Source organism: Hordeum vulgare, chromosome 2H, assembly GCF_904849725.1.
Source record: "Hordeum vulgare subsp. vulgare chromosome 2H, MorexV3_pseudomolecules_assembly, whole genome shotgun sequence".
Taxonomy (NCBI): Eukaryota; Viridiplantae; Streptophyta; class Magnoliopsida; order Poales; family Poaceae; genus Hordeum; species Hordeum vulgare.
Genome location: NC_058519.1, coordinates 354,000,031 through 354,023,159, shown reverse-complemented (window position 1 = coordinate 354,023,159; position 23,129 = coordinate 354,000,031). Strand labels below are relative to the sequence as shown.

At 41.5% G+C, this 23,129-nt stretch overlaps 1 protein-coding gene and 1 pseudogene across 1 annotated transcript; both read left to right on the top strand.

The window, feature by feature from the left end:
* The first annotated feature begins 17,577 nt into the window (after positions 1–17,577).
* On the top strand, positions 17,578–18,542 carry LOC123427225 (proteasome subunit alpha type-7-A-like). Its single transcript, XM_045111219.1, has 3 exons — positions 17,578–17,595; positions 17,875–18,038; positions 18,132–18,542. Exons 1-3 carry the CDS (start codon positions 17,578–17,580, stop codon positions 18,532–18,534), a joined length of 585 nt encoding a protein of 194 aa, XP_044967154.1. The 3' UTR covers positions 18,535–18,542.
* Positions 18,543–18,771: 229 nt separating this feature from the next.
* Positions 18,772–20,783, top strand: LOC123427224 (annotated as a pseudogene).
* Positions 20,784–23,129: the final 2,346 nt, after the last annotated feature.

Genomic DNA, 23,129 nt, shown 5'->3' with positions numbered 1-23,129 from the left:
TCACAAAATCCCTATGCATAGGAAGTGGGTTAGACTCAAATGTGCTAGCCATTTGCTCCATGATGCTCTCGTTGTGTTTCAATCCTTACCTTTTATGTGAGCATCATTGAAATCAATGCCTAGCTAAGGGCGTTAAACGATAGCGCTTGTTGGTAGGCAACCCAATGAATAAATTTTTCTTTTCTTTTTGCTTCCTGTTTTGTTTTCTCAACACCATCATAATTCTGTTATGATTGTGTTTTTTGTGTTTCTTTTTGAGTTCGTGCCAAGCAAAACCGTTATGATTAGTCTTGGGGATGATCGTTTGGTCATGCTGGAAAAGACACAAACTTTCTGCTCACGAAAAGTATTTTCATTTTATTTCTGTGAGAGCATTTGCGTTGATTATTTTTTCTGCTGATTTCTACACAATTTCTTCAGACTGTCGTAATTTTTAAGAATTTTTGTAGTACCAGAGGTATACAAAATATACATATTTCTACAGACTGGTCTGCTGTTAACAGATTCTGTTTTTTGTTGTGTTGGTTGCTTATTTTGATGAAACTATGGATAGTATAGGAGGGCACTAGCCATGGAAAATTAAAAATACATAAACCCAGCACCAACATAAGTAGAATTTAAGTTTTCGACAGTACCTAAGGAAGTGGTGGTTTGCTTTCTCATACTAATGTTATCACGAGTTTCTGTTTAAGTTTCGTGTTCTGAAGTTTTCAAGTTTTGGGTGAAGTTCTTATGGACAAAGAGATAAAGAGTGGCAAGAGCTCAATCTTGGGGATGCCCAAGGAACCCCAAGAGATTCAAGGATGCCGTAAAAGCCTAAGCTTGGGGATGCCCCGGGAAGGCATCCCCTCTTTCGTCTTCGATTCATCGGTAACGTTACTTGGGGCTATATTTTTATTCACCACATGTTATGTGTTTTGCTTCGAGCGTCTTGTATCGTAGGAGTCTTTTTTGTTGTTGTGTCACAATCATCCTTGCTGCACACCTAGAGAGAGACACACACTCACCGTGATTTTGTTGAGCTGCACTTATATCCTTTGGTAGACAATTCAGCTCACATGTGCTTCACTTATATCTTTTGAGCTAGATACTTTTGCTCTGTGTGCTTCACTTATATATTTTAGACCACAGCGGTGCGTGGCTTGGTAGTTGATCTATGCTTCGAAAGTATTCTCAAAATTGGTAGTTATCCAAAGGGATACGAAAACTTCCACCTTCATGTGCGTTGAATAGTTAGAGAAGTTTGATTCTTCTCAATTAGTTTTGAGTTGTGGTTTTGGTAATATTGAAGTCATGCTAGAAAGGTGTTGTGGATCTAGAAATACTTGTGTTGAAGTTAGTGATTCACGTAGCATGCACGTATGGTGAACCGCGATGTGATGAAATCTGAGCATGATTAGTCTTTTGATTGTCATCCTTTGCGTGGCGGTCGGGATCGGGCGATGGTTTATACCTACCAACCCTTCCCCTAGGAGTATGCGTTGAATGCTTTGTTTCGATTACTAATAAAACTTTTGCAATAAGTATATGAGTTCTTCATGACTAATGTTGAGTCCATGGTTTAGATGCACTTTCACCTTCCACCATCACTATCTTCTTAGTGTCGTGCAACTTTCGCCGGTGCACAAAACCCACCATTAGGCTCCCTCAAAACAGCCACCATACCTACCTACTATGGCTTTTTCAAAGTCATTCCAAGATATATTTACATGCAACTACCACCATGACATGTGCCACCACGTCTACATTGCTATTGTATGATCGTAAGATATCTAGCATGATGTTTCCATTAATGTCTATGCCATGCTAGATCATTGTCACTGTACACTACCGAAGGCATTCCATATAGAGTCATCGTTGCTCTAAGTTTTGAGTTGAAGTGTGATGATCATCATTGATGGACATTGTCCCATGTGAGGAAATAAAAGAGGCCAAAGATGCCCACCAAAAAAAGAGGCCAAAGAGCCCACCAAAAAACATGAGAGAAAAAGAGAGAAGGGACAATGCTACCACTTTTCCACACTTGTGCATATTAAGCACCATGATCTTCATGATTGAGAGTCTCTCGTTTTGTCACCACCATATAGCTAGTGGGAAATTTTCATTATATAACTTGGCTTGTATATTCCAATGATGGGCTTCGTCAAAATTGCCTTAGGTCTTCGTGAGCAAGAAAGTTGGATGCACACCCACTAGTTTTCTTTAAGAGCTTTCACATACTCTTAGCTCTAGTGCATCATTTGTATGGCAATCCGTACTCATTCACGTTGATATCTATTGATGAGCATCTCCACAGCTTATTGATATGCCTAGTTAATGTGATCATCTTCTCCCTTTTTGTCTTGCAACCTCCACCACACTCCACACCACTTATAGTGCTAAAACCATGGCTCACACTCATGTATTGCGTGAGAGTTGAAAAGATTTGAGAAAGTAAAGGTGTGGAACAATTACTTGGCCAATACTGGGGTTGTGCATGATTTAAATTTGTTGTGGAATGATGATAGAGCATAGCCAGACTATATGCTTTTGTAGGGATAACTTTCTTTTGGCCTTGTTATTCTGAAAGTTCATGATTACCTTGCTAGTTTGCTTGAATTATTATTGTTTCCACGTCAATAGCAAACTATTGTTTTGAATCTAACGGATCTGAACATTCATGTCAGGTGAGAGAAGTTACAAAGGACAACTATGCTAGGTAGCATGCAACATCAAAAATTCATTCTTTATCACTTCCCTACTCGAGGACTAGCAGGAGTTAAGCTTGGAGATGCTTGATACGTCTCCAATGTATCTATAATTTTTGATGGTTCCATACTATTATCTTGTCAACTTTGGATGTTTTATATGCATGAATATGCTATTTTATATCTTTTTTTGGGACTAACCTATTAACTCAGTACCAAGTGCCAGTTTCTGTTTTTCCCGTGTTTTTGGCCCATTTTCAGATGGAGTCGAAATGGAATGAAACTTTAAGATGATTTTTTTTGGACCAAAAGAGACCCCTGAAGCTTTGGGAGAAGGCCAGATGGGCCACGAGGGAGTCACAAGCCCTCATGCCCCCCCCCCCCGTGGTGGCACGCAGGCTTGTGACCTCGTCGTGGGCCCAACTGCCGCAATTCCACCGCCATAAATTCCTATAAATTCAGAAACCCCCAAAAAGAAACCTAGATCGAGAGTTCCGCCGCCGCAAGCCTCTGTAGCCACCAAATACCAATCTGGAGCCCGTTCCGGCACCCTGCCGGAGGGGGAATCCATCTCCGGCGGCCATCTTCATCATCCCAGCGATCTCCATGACGAGGAGGGAGTAGTTCTCCCCCAGGGCTGAGGGTATGTACCAGTAGCTATGTGTTTGATCTCTCTCTCTCTCTCGTGTTCTTGAGATGTCTTGATCTTGATGTACCATGGGCTTCGCTACTATAGTTGTATGTTATGATGTTCTTCCCCCTCTCCCTCTTGTAATGAATTGAGTTTCCCCTTTGGAGTTACCTTATCGGATTGAGTCTTTGAGAACACTTGATGTATGTCTTGCACGTGTCTATCTGCTGTGATCAACTTGCAGGTTTGTGAAAATTGGGAACCTATGCATATGGGTTGGCACACGTGGATTCATGTGAGTACTTGATGTATATTTTGGTGATGAACTTGCGGGTTCGTGACATTGGGAACCTATGCACAGGGGTTGGCACACGTTTTGACTCTCTGGTAGAAACTTTCGGAAGTTGAATCTTCATATTGTTCCTCAAGGATTCCTATCTACCCTGGTGGCGAAGCCTACCCTTAAGGATCAAATTATAGCTGGCCAAAAGCGTGACAAGGGTATATCACGGATCAAGGAGAATATTTTTAGCGGAAACGCTAACGAATTTTCCATGAACGATCAATATGTTGTGTTCTTCCAGAATCGTCTAGTGGTTCCTAAGAACCCACATCTAAGGCAGTTAATCCTTAAGGAGGCCCATGATTCTCCTCTCACCATTCATCCCGGTAGTACTAAGATGTATCAGGACCTACGCCATAGGTTCTGGTGGACTAGGATGAAGAGAGAAATTGCTGAGTTCGTTGCTAACTGCGACGTTTGTCGTCGAGTTAAGGCAGAACATCAAAGGCCTGTTTGCACCCTTGAACTTCTATGGACGAAGATGTCGAACACCTCTTAATTGGTCAGAAACCGGAGAGCGGCAACTCTTTGGTCGGATATGATCCAGGATGCAGAAGAGCAGGTTCGCATTATTCGTGAAAAGTTGAAAACAGCCCAGTCTCGTCAAAAGAGCCAATATGGTCGTCATCATAAGGCTGCGGCCTTTGAAGTTGACGAGAAGGCTTACCTTCGGGTTACACCTTTGAAGGGTACCCATCGATTCGGTATCAAGGGCAAGTTGGCTCCTCATTACATTGGTCCTTTCACATTCTTGCCAAACAAGGAGAAGTTGCCTACCAGTTGGAACTTCCTTCGCATCTTTCCAAGGTTCATGATGTATTCCACGTCTCGCAACCCAGGCGTTGCTTTACGGATCCTATCCGTGAAGTGGACCACGAAACGCTTGATCTCCAAGATAACCTTTCATACCGAGAATACCCCGTGCGTATTCTTGATCAAGCTGAGCATACCACTCGACGTCAAAACCTCAAGTTTCTTAAAGTTCAATGGTAAAATCATTCTGAAAAGGAGGCAACTTGGGAAAGAGAGGATCGTCTCCGACTTGAGTATCCTACGTTATTTCCGACGACTTCTAAATCTCGGGACGAGATTCTTTTGAGTGGGGGTGAGTTGTCACATCCCTGACCCCTTAAGCAAGTTAGCTTGTGCTCATGTTTTTCTTTGCATTGCATCTAAGAATTTTCAACAAGAACAAAGCAAATGGTAAAGGAAAACTCAAAACCCTAGCTTTTCTTTAAACAAAGGAAATCTCAAACTAGTTAAAATCAATGAACCCAAAATGGCCTCAAGAAAAGTTCAAACTTTCTGATAATTCATGAAAGTAAATGAGCAAAGAAGAAAACCATTTACTTGACACTTTAAGCATTTAAATAAATGCAAAAGGCTACTGGTTTCAAGTTTTAAATTTGAAATCAGAAACTTTAAACTTTCAAAAATGTTGAAAACTTTAGGAATGGTTGGAAATATTCCAACAAATATTCTAGGGTGCTCAACATAGTGTTACAAACCATTTGGGAGGTGAAATAATTAGTAAATCAATTTCAGTATTTAAAACAGAAACAAAACAAACAAAAATGAGAAAACCTTACCTGTCGCCTAACCGGCCCAGCCCAGCTCCTCTTGTCGTCTTCCTCCTCGCTAGTAGGAGCAGGAGGTGGCCGCCGCGCGCCTCCACGCAGCTCCCTGGCTGCCTGGCCGCCGCTTCGCGCTGGCAATCACGGGGATATGCTCCCCGAGCCCGTCCCTATCCGTCCTCGTGCCCATTCTCCCCCTCTGCCCCGTTTCCTTCTGCCGCCATTGGAGCCCGAGCACAGCTCGAGCTCGCCGTCATTCTAGCCTCCCCTCCTTCCTTCTGAGCCGCGCATTAGCTCCGCCGCAACTCCCTGACGCTCCCTAGCCACGAGCCCGACGCCCAGATGCAGTGAATCGACGAGAAGCAGTCGTCTTCTTCCTCGGGTCACCGAAGTTCGTCGCCGGCGTTCTCCCTCTCCAGGCCATCCCCGAGCAATATAGCTCCACCACTGCACTCCTCGTGAGCTTGCGCGTCTTTCCCCTAAGATCTCCCCGTCGATCCCCTCCTCTAGGCCTAGTTCCATCGGAGCCCGACGAGATCCGCCGCTGCAGCTCGTCGCCGGTAGCCCTCCGGTGACCAGCTCGTCCTTCTGAGGCCACCAGAAGCTTCAGATGACCCCGATGACGCCCGAACCTTGGCCGCCGCCAAGCTCGTCACCGGCGTCATCTCCGTCCAGATCAGCCCTGGCTAAGTGCAGAAATGGAACCGCGGGAGAAGTGACGTTCTTCTGGTGCTCTCCGCGTAGCGTTTGGCCCTCTGTGCGCCGTTTCCGAGCCCCCCCGGCGTTCTGGTGCTCGCCGGAGGCTCCCCGCCGGCGAGGACGACCTCTCCGCCGGTGGATCTCAGCTGGCCTGAGCCACTGACGGGTGGGGCCAGCCTCTGGATAGTTTAGAGATAATCAAAATAAATCAGATAATTTAATAAGACACTCACATGTGGGTCCAGTTAGTTTAATTAACTAAATAAGATTAATCCTAATCTAAAATTGACCAGAGGCACTGACCAGTGGGTCCCACTGGTCAGGTTTGACTTTCAACGGCCAGTTGGACCTGCTGATGTCATGCTGATGCAGTAAAAGTATTTTCCAGTATAAGAATAATTCCAGAAATGTTTAAAACTTCAAAAATTCATAGAAATTAATCAGTAACTCCAATGAAAATAATTTATATATGAAAAAGTATCAGAAAAACTCAAGGAATCTGAATATGCTATTTTCAATCATGTTTGAAAAAGTTACAGAACCCAAACATGTAGATTAATGAATAAGTCAATTCTTATAAGTACTTTATAAATGGAATTTGGAAAATATTTAAATTTCATTATGAATGACATGATCAAACACTGTTCTAATTACAAACCAGCAACTTAACATGTCATCCCATGTATGTTAACCTCAAGTTGATCGGAGCATCAGGTCGAATCAATTAACGGTATCCGAGAATACCTCATTTGAAGTGATATTTGAATTTGATTCAAATCAACTTCAAACCTAATACATGCTTGCTATATTAGTTTATCACCTTGCATTCTCATGCCATGCTCATGCATCATCTTGTTTGCATATGATTGTTATTGATTGTTGTCATTCATTTCGGTAGGCTCCGCACCCCCGGATTCCACCAAACATCCGTCTGACGGATATTGTCCCTCCTCTGAGCAACAAGGCAAGCAACCATTTTTGATCATCCCGATAAATCCCATGTTCTTGCTCCTGCACTTACTTATTGCATTAGGATCAAATGCTTCAACTGCTTTTGCCACGTCAGTTGAACCCACTTCCTTTGCATGACCTATCCTTGTCACAGTAAATAGCCGAACCTTGCAACCTAGCATACCTGGTAGTTGCTTGAGCCATGATGTGTCTTATCCTGCTATGCATGCTATGCTTAGAGTTGTGTATGGTCTGTCATCTGGGAGATGAACAGAATTGTGAGAATGTGTTCGGTAAGCAAAGGTTGTGTGTTGAACCTGATGATAAAGGTACCGGTGAAAGGCTGTGTAGGAGTACATGGCGGGTTGTTTCATTGGAACCGTCCTTAGGAACTGAGTTTCGTGTATATAATCCAAGACTAGATACTACCACATGCTGGGCCCTGCAATATGACCCCGCTCGGCCTATTAATCGCTTAGTACTCGGTCCAGGAGTTGCAAGTAGTTTCTGGTGTTTATAGTAATGCTGGAGGCCGTGCATGGTGCTGACCTGAGAGGTGGGCCGTGATGCGGTAGGCAGTGGAACGGTGTACCAAGTGGCACCCGGATGGTGGGCTTGAGAACCCTGCGCACATCGTTTGAGGCCGTGGCGGAAACCTCGGCCGGATTTCCGTACGGGTTACTCACAGATAGGCGATAAACCTGGACTAGGTACTAGTGTGGTTAACGGTCATGGCCGACTCCCTCGCTAGGCTTCTGCTTGAAGGTTGCCGAGGTGCATGACGTGCACATGGCGATAAGTGGCGAGAGCGTGTGTGATGAAGTACACCCCTGCAGGGTTATGATCTATTCGAATAGCCGCGTCCATGGATATGGACTACTTGGAGACATATGTTGTTCATAGATAACTTCAATGGCTACTCATAAAATTGTCAAGATAAGCGTGAGTGTCGTGGACGGCAATTCCGTATGGAGACGGAATGATTCCACGATGGTGTATTGTTGTGGTGTTAGTTGACTCGTGTGCGAGAAATCAAGTTGTCAAAACTATTTTAAAATGCAAGTTTTCTAGCCACGAGTCAAATGCTGGCTTTCCGCATGAAACCCCACCATACCTTGTTGATACATTGCATGAGTAGTTAGTTATCCTAAAGTCTTGCTGAGTACCTTTGTACTCATGTTTGCTTAATAAATGTTGCAGAGGTTGCTAATGACCCTAATGGAGGGTTCTTCGTAGACATCAAAGACGACGAGTAGTTGGTGTCCCAGCTACGATCTGGCCCTACGTTGGGCATGTAGTATAGTCAGGCCATGTGCCTTCTAGTTGCCCTGTCTGTACTCACACAACTTTAAACTCTTCCGCTGGCTTGTAACTGAATGACTTCTATTATGGGTCGTGAGACCCTTAATGTGTAATATTATGTGTGTGGCTCTTCCAACCTCTTAAATAAAGCTTGTATGTTTATGCTTATGTTGTGATGCCATCGATGTATCTATACATATCGGTATGCCATGCGTACGTGTGTCGTACTTGATATGTATGGGGTTCGAGTACCTAGTCGTGAACTTTAGTAGCACTCCTTACAAGGAAATGCCCCTTTGTGATCCAACGAGCCTTGGTAGTTCGCTACTGCTCCGGACACATTGGTTGACCGGCATGTGTCCTTCTTAGCTGTTGTGCCTGTCCCCATTGGGGAAATGTCACGCGATGTAATGGAGTCCTTATAGCTTGCTATGACTCGTCTACACTCGCTCGTGACTGACACCTGCATTGTTGGGTCATGTATGCCTGTCCTTGTGCGGTACTGCCACTTTGGTTTGTGACTAGACTTGTCGATCCGGGTTCTTTGACATTGGAGTGCTAGCGACACTATTGCATACGTGAGTCAAATGACGCAAACGGTCCCGGCTAAGGTAAGGCTGCAGCCGTGGAGTTAACCGTGCGTGAGACCGCAAATAGATGCGATGTGTTACAGGCTGGATTCCTATGACTTAGGATCGGGGTCCCGACAATATTCCTATCCGAAAAAGGTCAAAAACATGGAAACAATAGAAACTGGCACTGGGCTCTAGGTCAATAGCTTAGTCCCAGAAATAATATAAAATAGCATATTCATGCATATAAAACATCCAAAGTTGATAATATAATAGCATGGAACGATAAAAATTATAGATACCTTGGAGACGTATCAAGCATCCCCAAGCTTAATTCCTGCTCGTCCTCGAGTAGGTAAATGATAAAAACAGAATTTTTGTTGTGGAATGCTACCTAACATATATTGTGACATGAATATTCAGATACATATGATTCAAGACAAAAAGTTTAATATTGACATAAGAACAATAATATTTCAAGTATACTAACAAAGCAATCATGTCTCTCAAAATAACATGGCCAAAGAAAGTTATCCCTACAATATCATATAGTATGACTATGCTCCATCTTCCCCACACAACGTATTTAAATCATGCACAACCCATGTTTTAGTCAGGCAATTGTTTTCACACTTTTACTTTCTCAAACCTTTTCAACTTTCACACAATATATGAGCGTGAGCCATGGACATAGCACTATAGGTGGAATAGAATATGGTGGAGGTTGTGAGGCAAAAAGGAGTGGATGGTCACATCAACTAGGCGTATCAACGGGCTATGGAGATGCCCATCAATAGATATCAATGTGAATGAGTAGGGATTGCCATGCAACAGATGCAATAGAGCTATAAGTGTATGAAGGCTCAAAAAGAAACTAAGTGGGTGTGCATCCAACTCGCTTGCTCACGAAGACCTAGGGCAATGTGAGGAAGCCCATCATTGGAATATACAAGCCAATTTCTATAATGAAATTCCCACTAGTATATGAAAGTGACAAAATATGAGACTCTCTATCATGAAGATCATGGTGCTACTTTGAAACACAAGTGTGGTAAAGGATAGTAGCATTGTCCCTTCTCTCTTTTTCTCTCATTTTTCCGTTTGGGCTCTTTGGCCTCTTTTTTCATTTTTTTTCATTCATTTTTTGGTGGGCTCTTTGGCCTCTTTTTTTAAAATCCGGAGTCTCATCCCAACTTGTGAGGGAATCATAGCTTCCGTCCTTTCCTCACATGGGACAATGCTCTAATAATGATGATCATCACACCTTTATTTACTTACAACTCGATACTTAGAACAAAATATGTGACTCTATACGAATGCCTCGGTAGTGTACCGGGATGTGCAATGAATCATGAGTGACATGTATGAAGTATATGAATGGTGGCTTTGCCACAAATACGATGTCAACTACATGATCATGCAAAGCAATATGACAATGATGATGTGTGTCATAATAAACAGAACGATGGAAGTTGCATGGCAATATATCCCGGAATGGCTATGGAAATGCCATGATGGGTAGGTATGGTGGCTGTTTTGAGGAAGGATATATGGTGGGTGTATGCACCGGCGAAAGTTGCGCGGTACTAGAGAGGCTAGCAATGGTGGAGGGGTGAGAGTGCATATAATCCATGGACTCAACATTAGTCATAAAGAACTCACATACTTATTGCCAAAGTTTATTAGTTATCGAAGCAAAGTATTAGATGCATGCTCCTAGGGGAAGGGTTGGTAGGAGTTAACCATCGCGCGATCCCGACCTCCACACAACGGATGACACTCAATAAATAAATCATGCTCCGATTTCATCACATAACGGTTCACCATACATGCATGCTACGGGAATCACAAACTCTAACACAAGTATTTCTATCACTCCACGACTACTCACTAGCATGACTCTAATATCACCATCCTTATATCTCAAAACTACGTGCAAAGAATAAAACTTCTCATAGTATTCGATGCACTCTATATGAAAGTTTTTATTATATCCCTCTTGGATGCCAATCATATTAGGACTAGATTCGTAACCTAAGAAAATTACCGTGTTGTTTAAGAATATAAGTGAATCATGATAGTTCAACTATTTCTATAAAATAAAATCATCGCAATGCTCTACAAAGATATAAGTGAAGTACTAGAGCAAAAGGCAAACTACTCCAAAAGATATAAGTGAAGCTCAATGAGTAGTTGAATAATTATTTGGCTATGTGGAGACTCTCCCATTTAAGAATTTAAGATCTTAATTACCTTATTCAAACAAAACAAATTGACACTCCAAGGATAGCACGAATCGTGTGAAGAAGCAAAAATTTAGGTTCAACCGATACTAACTGATAATTGTTGAAGAAGAAAGGTGGGATGCCAACTGAGGCATCCCCAAGCTTACGTGCTTGAGAATTCTTGAAATATGTATTGGGGGTGCCTTGGGCATCCCCAAGCTTGGGTTTATGTGTCTCCTTACTTCCTCTCATATGATGGTTTCCGAAATCTTAAAAACTTCATCCACACAAAACTGAACAAGAACTCGTGAGATAGGTTAGTATAAATCAATGCCAAACTTTATCATCTTCTACTGTAGAAAATCACTAAAATTATTATTTAACATTGCATACTAAATTCCTCTGCATATTTCAAACTCCCATCCTCAAATGGAATCATTAAACAAGCAAACATATGCAAACAATGGAAACAATACAGCAATCTGCCTAAACAGAATAGTCTGTAAAGAATGTAGCAAGATCCATACTTAATTAACTCCAAACAATCTGAAACAATTCCATTCTGTAGATATTTTATAAGAGCATACTGTGTCCAAATTTCAAGCTATTCCGACGTACATAAAATTCTAGAGAATTTGTGCACTACAAGCAAACTTTCTGTTTTGGAACAACAACTCCTATACTTGCAAATTAAGCATGGTAAAGGCTATCCTTGACATTTTTATTGAACTAAATGATGAAAAACATTAATATAAATAACAGAAAGCTATTATTAATAAAATAAAACGACGCTCCAAGCAAAACACATATCATGTGGTGAATAAAAATATAGCCCCAAGTAAAGTTACCGATGGATTGAAGACGAAAGAGGGGATGCCTTCCCGGGGCATCCCCAAGCTTAGGATTTTTGGTGTCCATTGACATGGCTTTGGGGTGCCTTGAGCATCCCATAGATTAGTTTCTTTCCACTCCTTGTTCCTTAGTCCATCCGAACTTTACCCAAAACATGAAAACTTCACAACACAAAACTTAACGGAACTTCGTGAGATGGGTTAGTATAATAAAGACAAATCATTCATTTTGGTACTATCAAGACAAGATTCATAAATGTTCCCACACAATGCCTACTGTATCTTATCATTTCCGCAATTTATATCACTTAATATAATCTATGGAAACACTAAAACAAGCAAACTATGCATTGAAAACAGAATTTGTCAAGAACAGAACAGTCTGTAATGATCTGAACAACAACCATACTTCTGCACCTCCAAAAATTCTGAAAAAATCATGAAAATTAAGGAAATTTGTATATAAATCAGCATCAAAATGAATGAACCTAAAAGATCTATATGTATAGAAATTAAAAATTATTTCGTGAGTGCAAAGTTTCTGTCTTTTTCAGCATGATCAAACAACTATCACCCAAACTAATCATAAAGGCTTTACTTGGCACTTTATTGAAATAAAATATATAAAACATGATTAATACAGTAGCTTAATCATGTGAACACATAAAAACAGTAAGGATACATATTGGGTTGTCTCCCAGCAAGCGCTTTTCTTTAATGCCTTTCAAGCTAGGCATGATGATTCCAATGATGCTCACATAAAAGATAATGATTGAAACATAATGGAAGCATCATGAAGCATATGACTAGCACATTTAAGCCTAACCCTCTTCCTATGCATAGGGATTTTGTGAACAAACAATTTCTTAGATCAAGAATCTACTAGCATAGGAAGATAAAACAAGCATGACTTCAAAAGTTTCAAGACATGGAGAGGAAGCTTGATATTATTACAATATGTAGACGCATATGATCCTCTCTCATAATAATTTTCAGTAGCATCATGAATGAATTCAACAATATAACCAGCACCTAAAGCATTCTTTTCATGATCTACAAGCATAGAAATTTTACTACTCTCCACATAAGGAAATTCATTCTCATCAATAGTAGTGGGAGTATCGTAAAAGACTTGAACACTACGAATTGGTTCCACATTAAAAGAGTAATGTTCAGTAAGAGGGTACTCATAGTTGTGACAAGTTTTATTATCATTCTTCTTTATAGCATAAGTATCATCACAATAATCATCATAAATAGGGGGCATGCTTTCATCATAACAAATTTGATCATTCAAAGTGGGGGAACTAAAAAGATCATCTTCATCAAACATAGCATCCCCAAGCTTGTGGCTTTGCATATCATTAGCTTCATGGGTATTCAAAGAATTCATACTCACAACATTGCAATCATTCACATATTTTATGCCAAGCATTCTACGTAATTCTTCTTCTAGCACTTGAGCACAATTTTCCTTCCCATCATTTTCACGAAAGACATTAAAAAGATGAAGCATATGAGGCATACTTAATTCCATTTTTTGGTAGTTTTATTTTAATAAACTAAACTAGTGATAAAACAAAAAACTAAAAGATTCGATTGCAAGTTCTAAAGATATACCTTCAAGCGCTAACCTCCCCGGCAACGGTGCCACAAAAGAGCTTGATGTCTACTACGCAACCTTCTCCTTGTAGACGTTGTTGGGCCTCCAAGTGCAGAGGTTTGTAGGACAGTAGCAATTTTCCCTCAAGTGGGTGACCTAAGGTTTATCAATCCACGGGAGGCGTAGGATGAAGATGGTATCTCTCAAGCAACCCTGCAACCAAATAACAAAGAGTCTCTTGTGTCCCCAACACACCCAATACAATGGTAAGTTGTATAGGTGCACTAGTTCGGCGAAGAGATGATGATACAAGTGCAATATGGATAGTAGATATAGGTTTTTGTAATCTGAAAATATAAAAACAGCAAGGTAATTAATAACAAAAGTGAGCACGAACGGTATTGCAATGCGTGGAAACAAGGCATAGGGTTCATACTTTCACTAGTATAAGTTCTCTCAACAATGATAACATAATTGGATCATATAACTATCCCTCAACGTGCAACAAAGAGTCACTCCAAAGTAACTAATAGCGGAGAACAAACGAAGAGATTATTGTCGGGTACGAAACCACCACAGAGTTATTTTTTCTGATCGATCTATTCAAGACTCCATAGTAAAATAACACCTTAAGACATATATCAACCAAGACCCTAATGTCACCTAGATACTCCATTGTCACCTCAAGTATCCGTGGGCATGATTATACGATATGCCTCACACAATCTCAGAATCATCTATTCAATCAATACATAGAACTTCAAAAAGTGCCCCGAAGTTTCTACCGGAGAGTCAAAACGTGTGCCAACCCATATGCATAGGTTCCTGAGGTCACGAAACCTGCAAGTTGATCAACCAAACAAACATCAAGTACTCACATGAATATCCCATTGTCATCACAGATAGACACGTGCAAGACATACATCAAGTGTTCTTAAAGACTCAATCCGATAACATAACTCCAAAGGGAAAACTCAATTCAATACAAGAAGGGAGAGGGGGAATAACATCATAAGATCCAACTATAGTAGCAAATCCCATGGTACATCAAGATCAAGACATCTCAAGAACACGAGAGAGAGATAAAAAACATAGCTACTCGTACATACCCTCAGCCCCAAAGGAAAACTACTCCCTCCTCGTCATGGAGATCGCCGGGATGATGAAGATGGCCACCGGAAATGGATTCCCCCTCCGGCAGGGTGCCGGAACGAGCTCCTGATTGGGTTTTGGTGGCTACAGAGACTTGCGGCGGCTGAACTCCCGATCTAGGTTTATTTCTGGAGGTTTCTGTATTTATAGGAGCGGATGGCGTCGAGAACAAGTCACGGGGACCCACGAGGGAGTCACGGCCCCCCAAGCGCGCCCAGGGGGAGTGGGCGCGCCTCCCTTGCTCGTGGCTTCCTCGGGACTCCTCTCCGGTATCTTTTTCTTCTGGTATTTTTGATATTTTCATTAAAAAATCACGACGATAGTTTTATTCCATTTGGACTCCGTTTGATATTCCTATCCGAAAAAGGTTAAAAACAAGGGGAAAACAGAAACTGGCACTCGGCTCTAGGTCAATAGGTTAGTCCGAGAAATAATATAAAATAGCATATTCACGCATATAAAACATCCAAAGTTGATAATATAATAGGATGGAACGATCAAAAATTATAGATACGTTGGAGACGTATCACGCGTCTAGTCTCCTTCGGAAGCTTCGAGGTCCTTGTTTTGTCCTGAAAAAATTGTCAAAAAGTTTTGGGGAATTTAGACTTCATTTGGTGCAGTATTCCTGAAAAGCCGAAAACATGATGAAAACAACAAGTGGAACTTGGCACTAGGTTAATAGGTTAGTGCTTAAAAACATATAAACCATGAAGTAATTGGCTAAAACGCATCCTAGAATGATAATATAATACATGGAACAATCAAAAATCATTGAAACGTTGCCTACCTATTAGGGCACTCTCCCCATCTCTCCTAGTGGCGCCGGAATGTTGCCAAGGCAACCATCATGACGGCGATTGATGTCTACTATGCAACTTTATTCTTTTAGACGTTGTTGGGCCTCCAAGTGCAAGAGTTTTGTAGGACAACGACAAATTTCCCTCAAGTAGATGACCTAAGGTTTATGAATCCGTGGGAGGTGTAGGATGAAGATGGTCTCTCTCAAACAACCCTGCAATCAAATACAATAAATCTCTTGTGTCTCGAACACACCCAATACAATAGCAAATTGTATAGGTGCACTATTTCGGTTAAGAGATGGTGATACATCTGTAGTATGGATAGTAGATATAGGTTTTTATAATCTGAAAATATAAAAACAGCAAGGTGGAAATGGAAAATACCAAGCAAAATGTTGTATAAATGCTTGAAAATAAGGCCTATGGTTCATACTTTCACTGGTGCAATGTCTCAACAATGCTAACATAGTAGAATCATTGATCATCCCTCAACGTGCAACAAAGAATCACCCAAAGTTCTTATTAGAGGAGAAGGAGTTGTTGTAGGCAGCGAACCACCATGATGTTATTCTTTTTAATCAATCTTTTGAGCTATTCCTATAAGTATCACAAACATCCCTAGAGTTTGTACTAGAATAACACCCATGATACATATCAATCGACCCAAATGTCACCTAGATACTCTCATGTCACCTCAAGTATCCGTCGGCTAATTACACAAGATGCATGAAACAATTTCATATTCATCATATTCAATCCAACACAAAGAACTTCAAAGAGTACCCCAAGATTTCTATCACAGAATGTAATATGAAAACATGCAATCAATCCCTATGCATAGATCACGAGTGTCAATGAAATCCGCAAGTTGATACCATAACATATATCAAGTGAATCAATGGAATACCCTAATGTACCTACAATTATCCTCATGCAAAACATACATCAAGTGTTCTCACCAATATTCAATCCAACATAACGAGATCTCAAAGAGAAAGAGTCAATTCATCACCACAAGATCGCAAGGGAAGAACACCATATGATCCAACTATATTAACAAAGCCCGCGATAGATCAAGATTGGGACATTTCAAGAACATGACAGATAGGGATCAAACAAAAGCTACTCATACAAACCCTATGCCCTGAGGGTGAACTACTCCCTCCTCGTCATGGCCTCCGCCGGCATGACGAAGATGGCCACCGGAGATAATTTCTCCCCTACGACAATTTACGGGAAAGGCTTCAGATAGGAATTTCGTCGATATAGAGAGTTGTGGCAGTGGAGCAGACGTTATTTCTTTATTTTTGAGGGTTTATATATATATAGGAAATTTTGGTGTTGGAATCACGCTAAATGGAGCCACGTGGGCCCCACAAGGCATCAGGGGCGCGACCGGGGGTGGTTGCACCTTGTTGCCTTGTGGCCCACGGGTGTCTCCCCTGTGATAGTTATTTGCTCAAATATTGCTCATATGTTCGAGAAAAAATCGTCAAAAAGTTTCATGCGATTTTGAGGACTTCCATTTTCTACACAAAAAACAACACCATGGTAATTCTGCTAAAAACAGCGTCACTCCAGGTTAGTTCTAAATAGATCAACAAAGTGAATCAAAAAATATAAAACTATTGTAAACATAGGTGAATATGGCATGAATACTTCATAAATTATCGATAAGTTGGAGACGTATCAGCATCCGCAAGCTTTAATTCCTACTCCTCCTCGAGTAGGTAAATGATAAAAGAAATAATTTATGAAGTGTGATGCTAGCATAGTATATAAGTTTCATCGATGATAATTCCAATCACTACTAGGAAAAGGGCTATAGATGATATAGACACTAATGGCGCACCAAACAAGTAGTGCGCCACTACTATATAGTAGTGGCGCACCATGTGCAGGTGTGCCATTAGTGTGATGGACACTAATGGCGCACCACACACTCGGTGCGCCACTACTATAATTTTTTTTGCAAAAGTACTAATGGCGCACCGGGGCAGAGTGCGCCATTACTAGTTTAACTAGTAATGGCGCACCACTCACCCAGTGTGCCACTACTATAATTTTTTTTGCAAAACTACTAATGGCGCACCACCAGCTGGTGCGCCATTAGTAACCAGGGTTACTAATGGCGCATTTGTAGGTGGTGCGCCACTACTATAATTTTTTTTTGCAAAACTACTAATGGCGCACCACCAGCTCGTGGGCCACTAGTAACCAGGGTTACTAATGGCGCATTTGTAGGTGGTGCGCCACTACTTTTTTTTTGCAAAATTACTAATGGCGCACCACAAGCTGGTGCGCCATTAGTAACCAAGGTTACTAATGGCGCATTTGTAGGTGGTGTGCCATTAGTACTTTGTGTTTCCCTCCCAATCGAAATTTAAGTTTCCCTCCTCTCCACCGAAAACGCTCCCCCCACTACGCGGCGCGCTCCAACCGAAAACTTGAAACGAGAACCGCCCTGCACCCGGTCTATAGACCCCATCCCCGCCCGCAAACCGCTTCCTCCTCCCGCACACCACCCGCCACCGTCGACGCCTCAAGGCCGTACGCAAGGGCAACGCCGCCGTCGGCGTCCGCGGCACCGACACCGTCATCCTCGGCATCGAGAAGAAGTCCACCCCCAAGCTCCAGGACTCCAGGTACCATCGAATCCCCTTCCCCCTCTCGCTCCCCCCTCCTCCCCACCTCGCCTTCCGGCCCGCAGATCTCATCTCGCCCACCTCCTCTCGCAGGTCCATGCGAAAGATCGCGAGCCTGGATATGCACGTCGCACTGGCGTGCACGGGGCTCAAGGCGGACACGCGGGTGCTCATCAACCGGTCGCGCGTCGAGTGCCAGAGCCACCGCCTCACCATCGAGGACCCCGTCACCGTCGAGTACATCACCCGCTACATCGCCGGCCTGCAGCAGAAGTACACCCAGAGTGGCGGAGTCCGCCCCTTCGGCCTCTCCACCCTCATCGTCGGCTTCGATCCGTACATGGACAAGCCCGCCCTGTACCAGACCGACCCCTCCGGCACCTTCTCCGCCCGGAAGGCCAACACCACGGGGAGGAACTCCAACTCCATGAGGGAGTTCCTGGAGAAGAACTACAAGGACACCTCCGGCAAGGAGACCATCAAGCTCACCATCTGAGTCCTTCTAGAGGTATTTATGCTATAATTGCTTCTTGTTAGTTTTATATTCAACAGAATAGACCTCAATTATCTATAGTAACATTATTTTTTTCCATAATCCATCATTTATCTACATCTTAGTTGTTGAAAGCTTATCTCGGTAACATCCTTTCAAATTCATTGAGCTTGCTGCCAAGCATCTAGTAGGTTGTTCCTATTGATATCCTGTTTAACTGTAATTTTATTTGGCCCTTCCATGTGTAGCTCAGTGAGTTATTTTTCCTTTTAGCACAGTGAATTCTGAAGGATTCAAGCCTAATCTGGCTTCACTTCTTGCAAAAAAATGTGAAGGGACCACTCTCAGTTCTGAAGATAAAAAAGGTTCAAGTTCCACAAAGATTGTCCATCATCCACTACTATTGCAAGTAATTCCACACTATATCCTTTTCTTTTGACCGTCATTGAAGCAAGAGTTCAGTTTCAGATTGCTAAGCCTGCTTCAAATTGCACTTATAGCCAACTTGCTGATCCACGGGTTCTTTCAGAAGAAATCGGTTGTGGGTTAGATGAAATTATCGGTATGGAGTTGAACGTGTGTGATACCCAACCTAGCTGTCTTGGTGGAGGGAAGAACGAGTTCATTTATTCCAGTAGATTGGATAATCTTGCTTCATGTTATTGTGCCCTTAAATCCATCATGGACTCTTCCGAGATACCAGAAGAGTTATCCAATGAGAAGGGTATAAGAATGATTGCTTTGTTTGGTAACGAAGAGGTATTTTAACCAAGTCCTCCTCTGATTGGTAAACATATATGTATGCATATCCTAGATTCCTAATACTCGCTTGAAGCCTGTTTTGATGGTTGTAAGCTTAATTTGGTTGTGAATGAGAAATATAACTGACAAGTTGTAGCTCAGTAGTTGCTTATGTTCACATGAATTATCGTTGATTGTTGGACTAAGAACAGTTCCTAATGATGTACTTATTTAAAACATTTGCACACAAGACTTTTTGTATCAGAACTATCTTATAGGGTGTCCTTATTTGTTTTCTTTGCCCGCCTTCTTCTTCCTTGAGTTATAACATGACACTATTCAGGTTGGTTCAAATTCGATGCAACGGGCAAGTGCACCAACCATATTCCAGGCCATGAGACGAATTGTTGACTCCTTGATGCATCAGTCCATGGGGGAGGGAGCTTTAGAACGTGCACTAACTTCTCCTTTCCTTGGTAGGATTTATGTATATAATGTCTGTTTGATTTTTCCTGTGTCTGTCTCTCAAACTGAACTTTATTCTCCCTTTCAGTTTTCAACGATATGGCTCATGCCCTGCACCCAAACTATCCAGACAAGCATGAAGAGTACCACAGACCAGAACTACAAAAAGGACTTGTTATCAAGCATAATGCCAACCAACATTATGCCACAAGTGCTGTAACAGCTTTTCTCTTCAAAGAAATAGCTGGAATTCATAACCTTCCCGTCGAGGTATTTTCGGCTTCTTTGCTTTTGAACAATGGTTAGAACATTGCCTCTCATGCAAGGTCCACTATTTGAACAAATGACTGTGCTCCACGATGGCTTAGTAAAGCTAATGACAACCCATTTTCCTACTATCTATTTAACTATGAGATATAAAATGGTTTGTCTTTCGAGTGTGTTAGTGAGTTTGAGAAATGGTACTGATGCAATGAGCACCCTACAGGAATTTGTTGTAAGGAATGATATGGGTTGTGGCTAAACAATTGGTCCCATACTTGCTTCCGGTGTTCGCATACGGACTGTTGATTGTGGTATTCCTCAGCTTTCCATGCACAGGTATGCTCAGCTTTATCTTCCTTGCACCTGTTAGTTATTGAACAATGATTCAGAATGTAATGTGATGTACAAAGTGCTTTCAGATTAGTTAAATTGTAAAAGGTTAGTTGACTTCTATTTTCAGTTTGTCACACACACAATGTCTTACCGAGATATTGCAAATGCTAGACAAATGAAAATCATATCTCATGGATACTATTTTTTCGATTTGTATCACAAGTATTTTGCACATCATGGTTCTTCCTACAATTCTGTGTTGCATTATAAATATTTGATCACTATTGCATTGGTTTGCAGCGTTCGGGAAATGTGTGGCAAAGAAGACATTGACACCACATACAAGCACTTCAAAGCTTTCTTCGAGATGTTCTTGGACATTTACCAGAAACTGAATGTAGACTTTTAGCTCTTGACGTCTGAATGTGCATTCCCTTAATAATGTATGGATATTCAGCTTGGCCTCTGAATAATGTCTTTGATCTGAATTATGGATATTCAGTGGTATTTTTGTTTTGGTCCGGACACACAATGTTGCCAAGGAATTGATGAATTATCACTCACAAACCCTCGGATATGTAGTTCACGATCTACCAGGCTAATGACATTCAATAACATATCCAGAGTGCACTTTCCTGCAGTTAAGAGTGGTGTTTCTGTAAACTTGCAGGAATGGCGTGGCAGTAAAAATGTTTATAAACACCAAGGGTTTCATAAGTTAGCTTGAAAAATCAATGCAGAGTGTCATAACTAAAGGAGCAAGACCTTGGATTTGAAGTTGCATGTTTATGGAGTGCAAGGATCGGACGAAGCGTAGCTCTATGATGTTACCATACACTTTTCTGCCAACTATGCCAGCTAGAAAACTGAGAGTTGCAGCACATAAGGTATATTTTCATTAGATTGATTTTCTGCCATGTATCACATGTTTCAATCGGATCCGATTACTCTACCTTTCAGATAAAAAATATCTTTCATCGCACTAACTTGCTTGTTCTGAATTAATCTTACTCTTGATTTTTATTTGGGGTGTTTTCTGAAATCACATGGATTCTGTTGCTGCCAGTATAATCTGCACTCCAAAATCCTTGAAATTTGATGCTTAGTTATGAGAGTAACCATGTTTTATATTAGGTATCAGTTCTTGCCTTTGAGTGTCAGACATTCTATTAGCTTACATGTGCTCTCGTGACCGGTACAGTGGTGATCATACTTACTCATCCAAATATGGGAACCCTTCCACTATTTCAGTGTTATCACTGTTGTTCATTTTTTTTAGATGTTAATGCTGTTATAAGCATGTGCGTATACTTCTTGATGTTGGGCTCAACATTCTGTTGACTGCATACCCACGTTATGCATGTGTTCATATAGGCAACATCGGTGGATCTGCGTATTTCAGTTCTGAGTGTAGAAACAAGTACTTGTTTTTGGTTGGTGACATTACTTACATGAGCTGTAAATTATTTAGGGTCCTCATTCAAGAGATGAAGCATTGACTACACGAGCTCTGAAGGAAGTGGTGTGAAGGCTGAAGCTGTCCCAACAGAGCCTGCATCGGTTCCCAAAGTATAATAGGTAATCAACATTGTGGACTGATGGCTGTAAATTCAGAAGTGGATGATTTGCATAATTGGATACAGACCTGCACCTTAGTTAGAACTGTAAATGATGCAGACCTGCACCTTAGTTAGAACTTGAGCTTCTTTAATCATATTTTTCTTGCTACTATTTGAGACGATTTTTGGTCTTCAATTTAGTCCTTTTCTCTGTGTGTCTGGTATGAACCTGCAATCACAAGGCAAAGTGTTTGCATATGTACACATGTTGTGAACCCTCCTTGAATATGTATGTGTGTTTTTGTGAAACTATGTTGGATATGTATGCGTGTGTGGACTTTGAACTCATCATCGGTTTCTTATTGTTGTGAACTTGTAATATATTGGATATGTATGCATGACCATTTCATTTGTGATTTCTTGTTGCATATGTACGGATGCTTTTGTGAAACTATATTGTTGTTGTGAACTATTGGATATGTAATATATTGTTGTTGTTGTTGTGATCCATTGGATATGTAATATATTGTTGTGATCTATATTGTTGTTGTCGTGATATATTGGATATGTAATATATTGTTGTTGCCGTTATGTATAAATCGTGTGCATGTTCGCACTCGACTTACATGGGAACATTCGCCTTATATGTAAGCCCAGTGTTTTCGCTATTGCTCTCAGCTTACCCCGGATAAGCCGGTCCTTAGTAAGGCGTGTGTTATAAGCCGAGGAAAACAATCGACTTATATGTAAACCGAGTGTAAACTGTTGTAAGCCGAGTGTTTTGGGCACTCGGCTTATAAGTTTTTTCCTGTAGTGTGTGCTCTTTATATTCTGTGCAATAATATGTTTTGTAACCTGTGCAAATAGCAAAAAAGAAAAAAAAACCTAATATTCATACTAGTGGCGCACTGCAAAAAGCACACTAGTGGCGCATCGTCAACTAGTGCGCCATTAGTAAGCTAGATACTAATGGCACACCATGAGCTATACTAATGGCGCACTGTGAGGCATAGTAATGGAGCACCATGAGCTATACTAATGGCGCACTACCTGGTGCGCCATTAGTATACCAGATACTAATGGCGCACCATGAGCTATACTAATGGCGCACTGCCTGGTGCGCCATTAGTATACCAGATACTAATGGCGCACGTGTGGTGCGCCATTAGTAAAAAATTCTAATGGCGTGATGCTAGTGGCGCACCTGTAGTGCGCCATTAGTAGCCAAAACAGGTG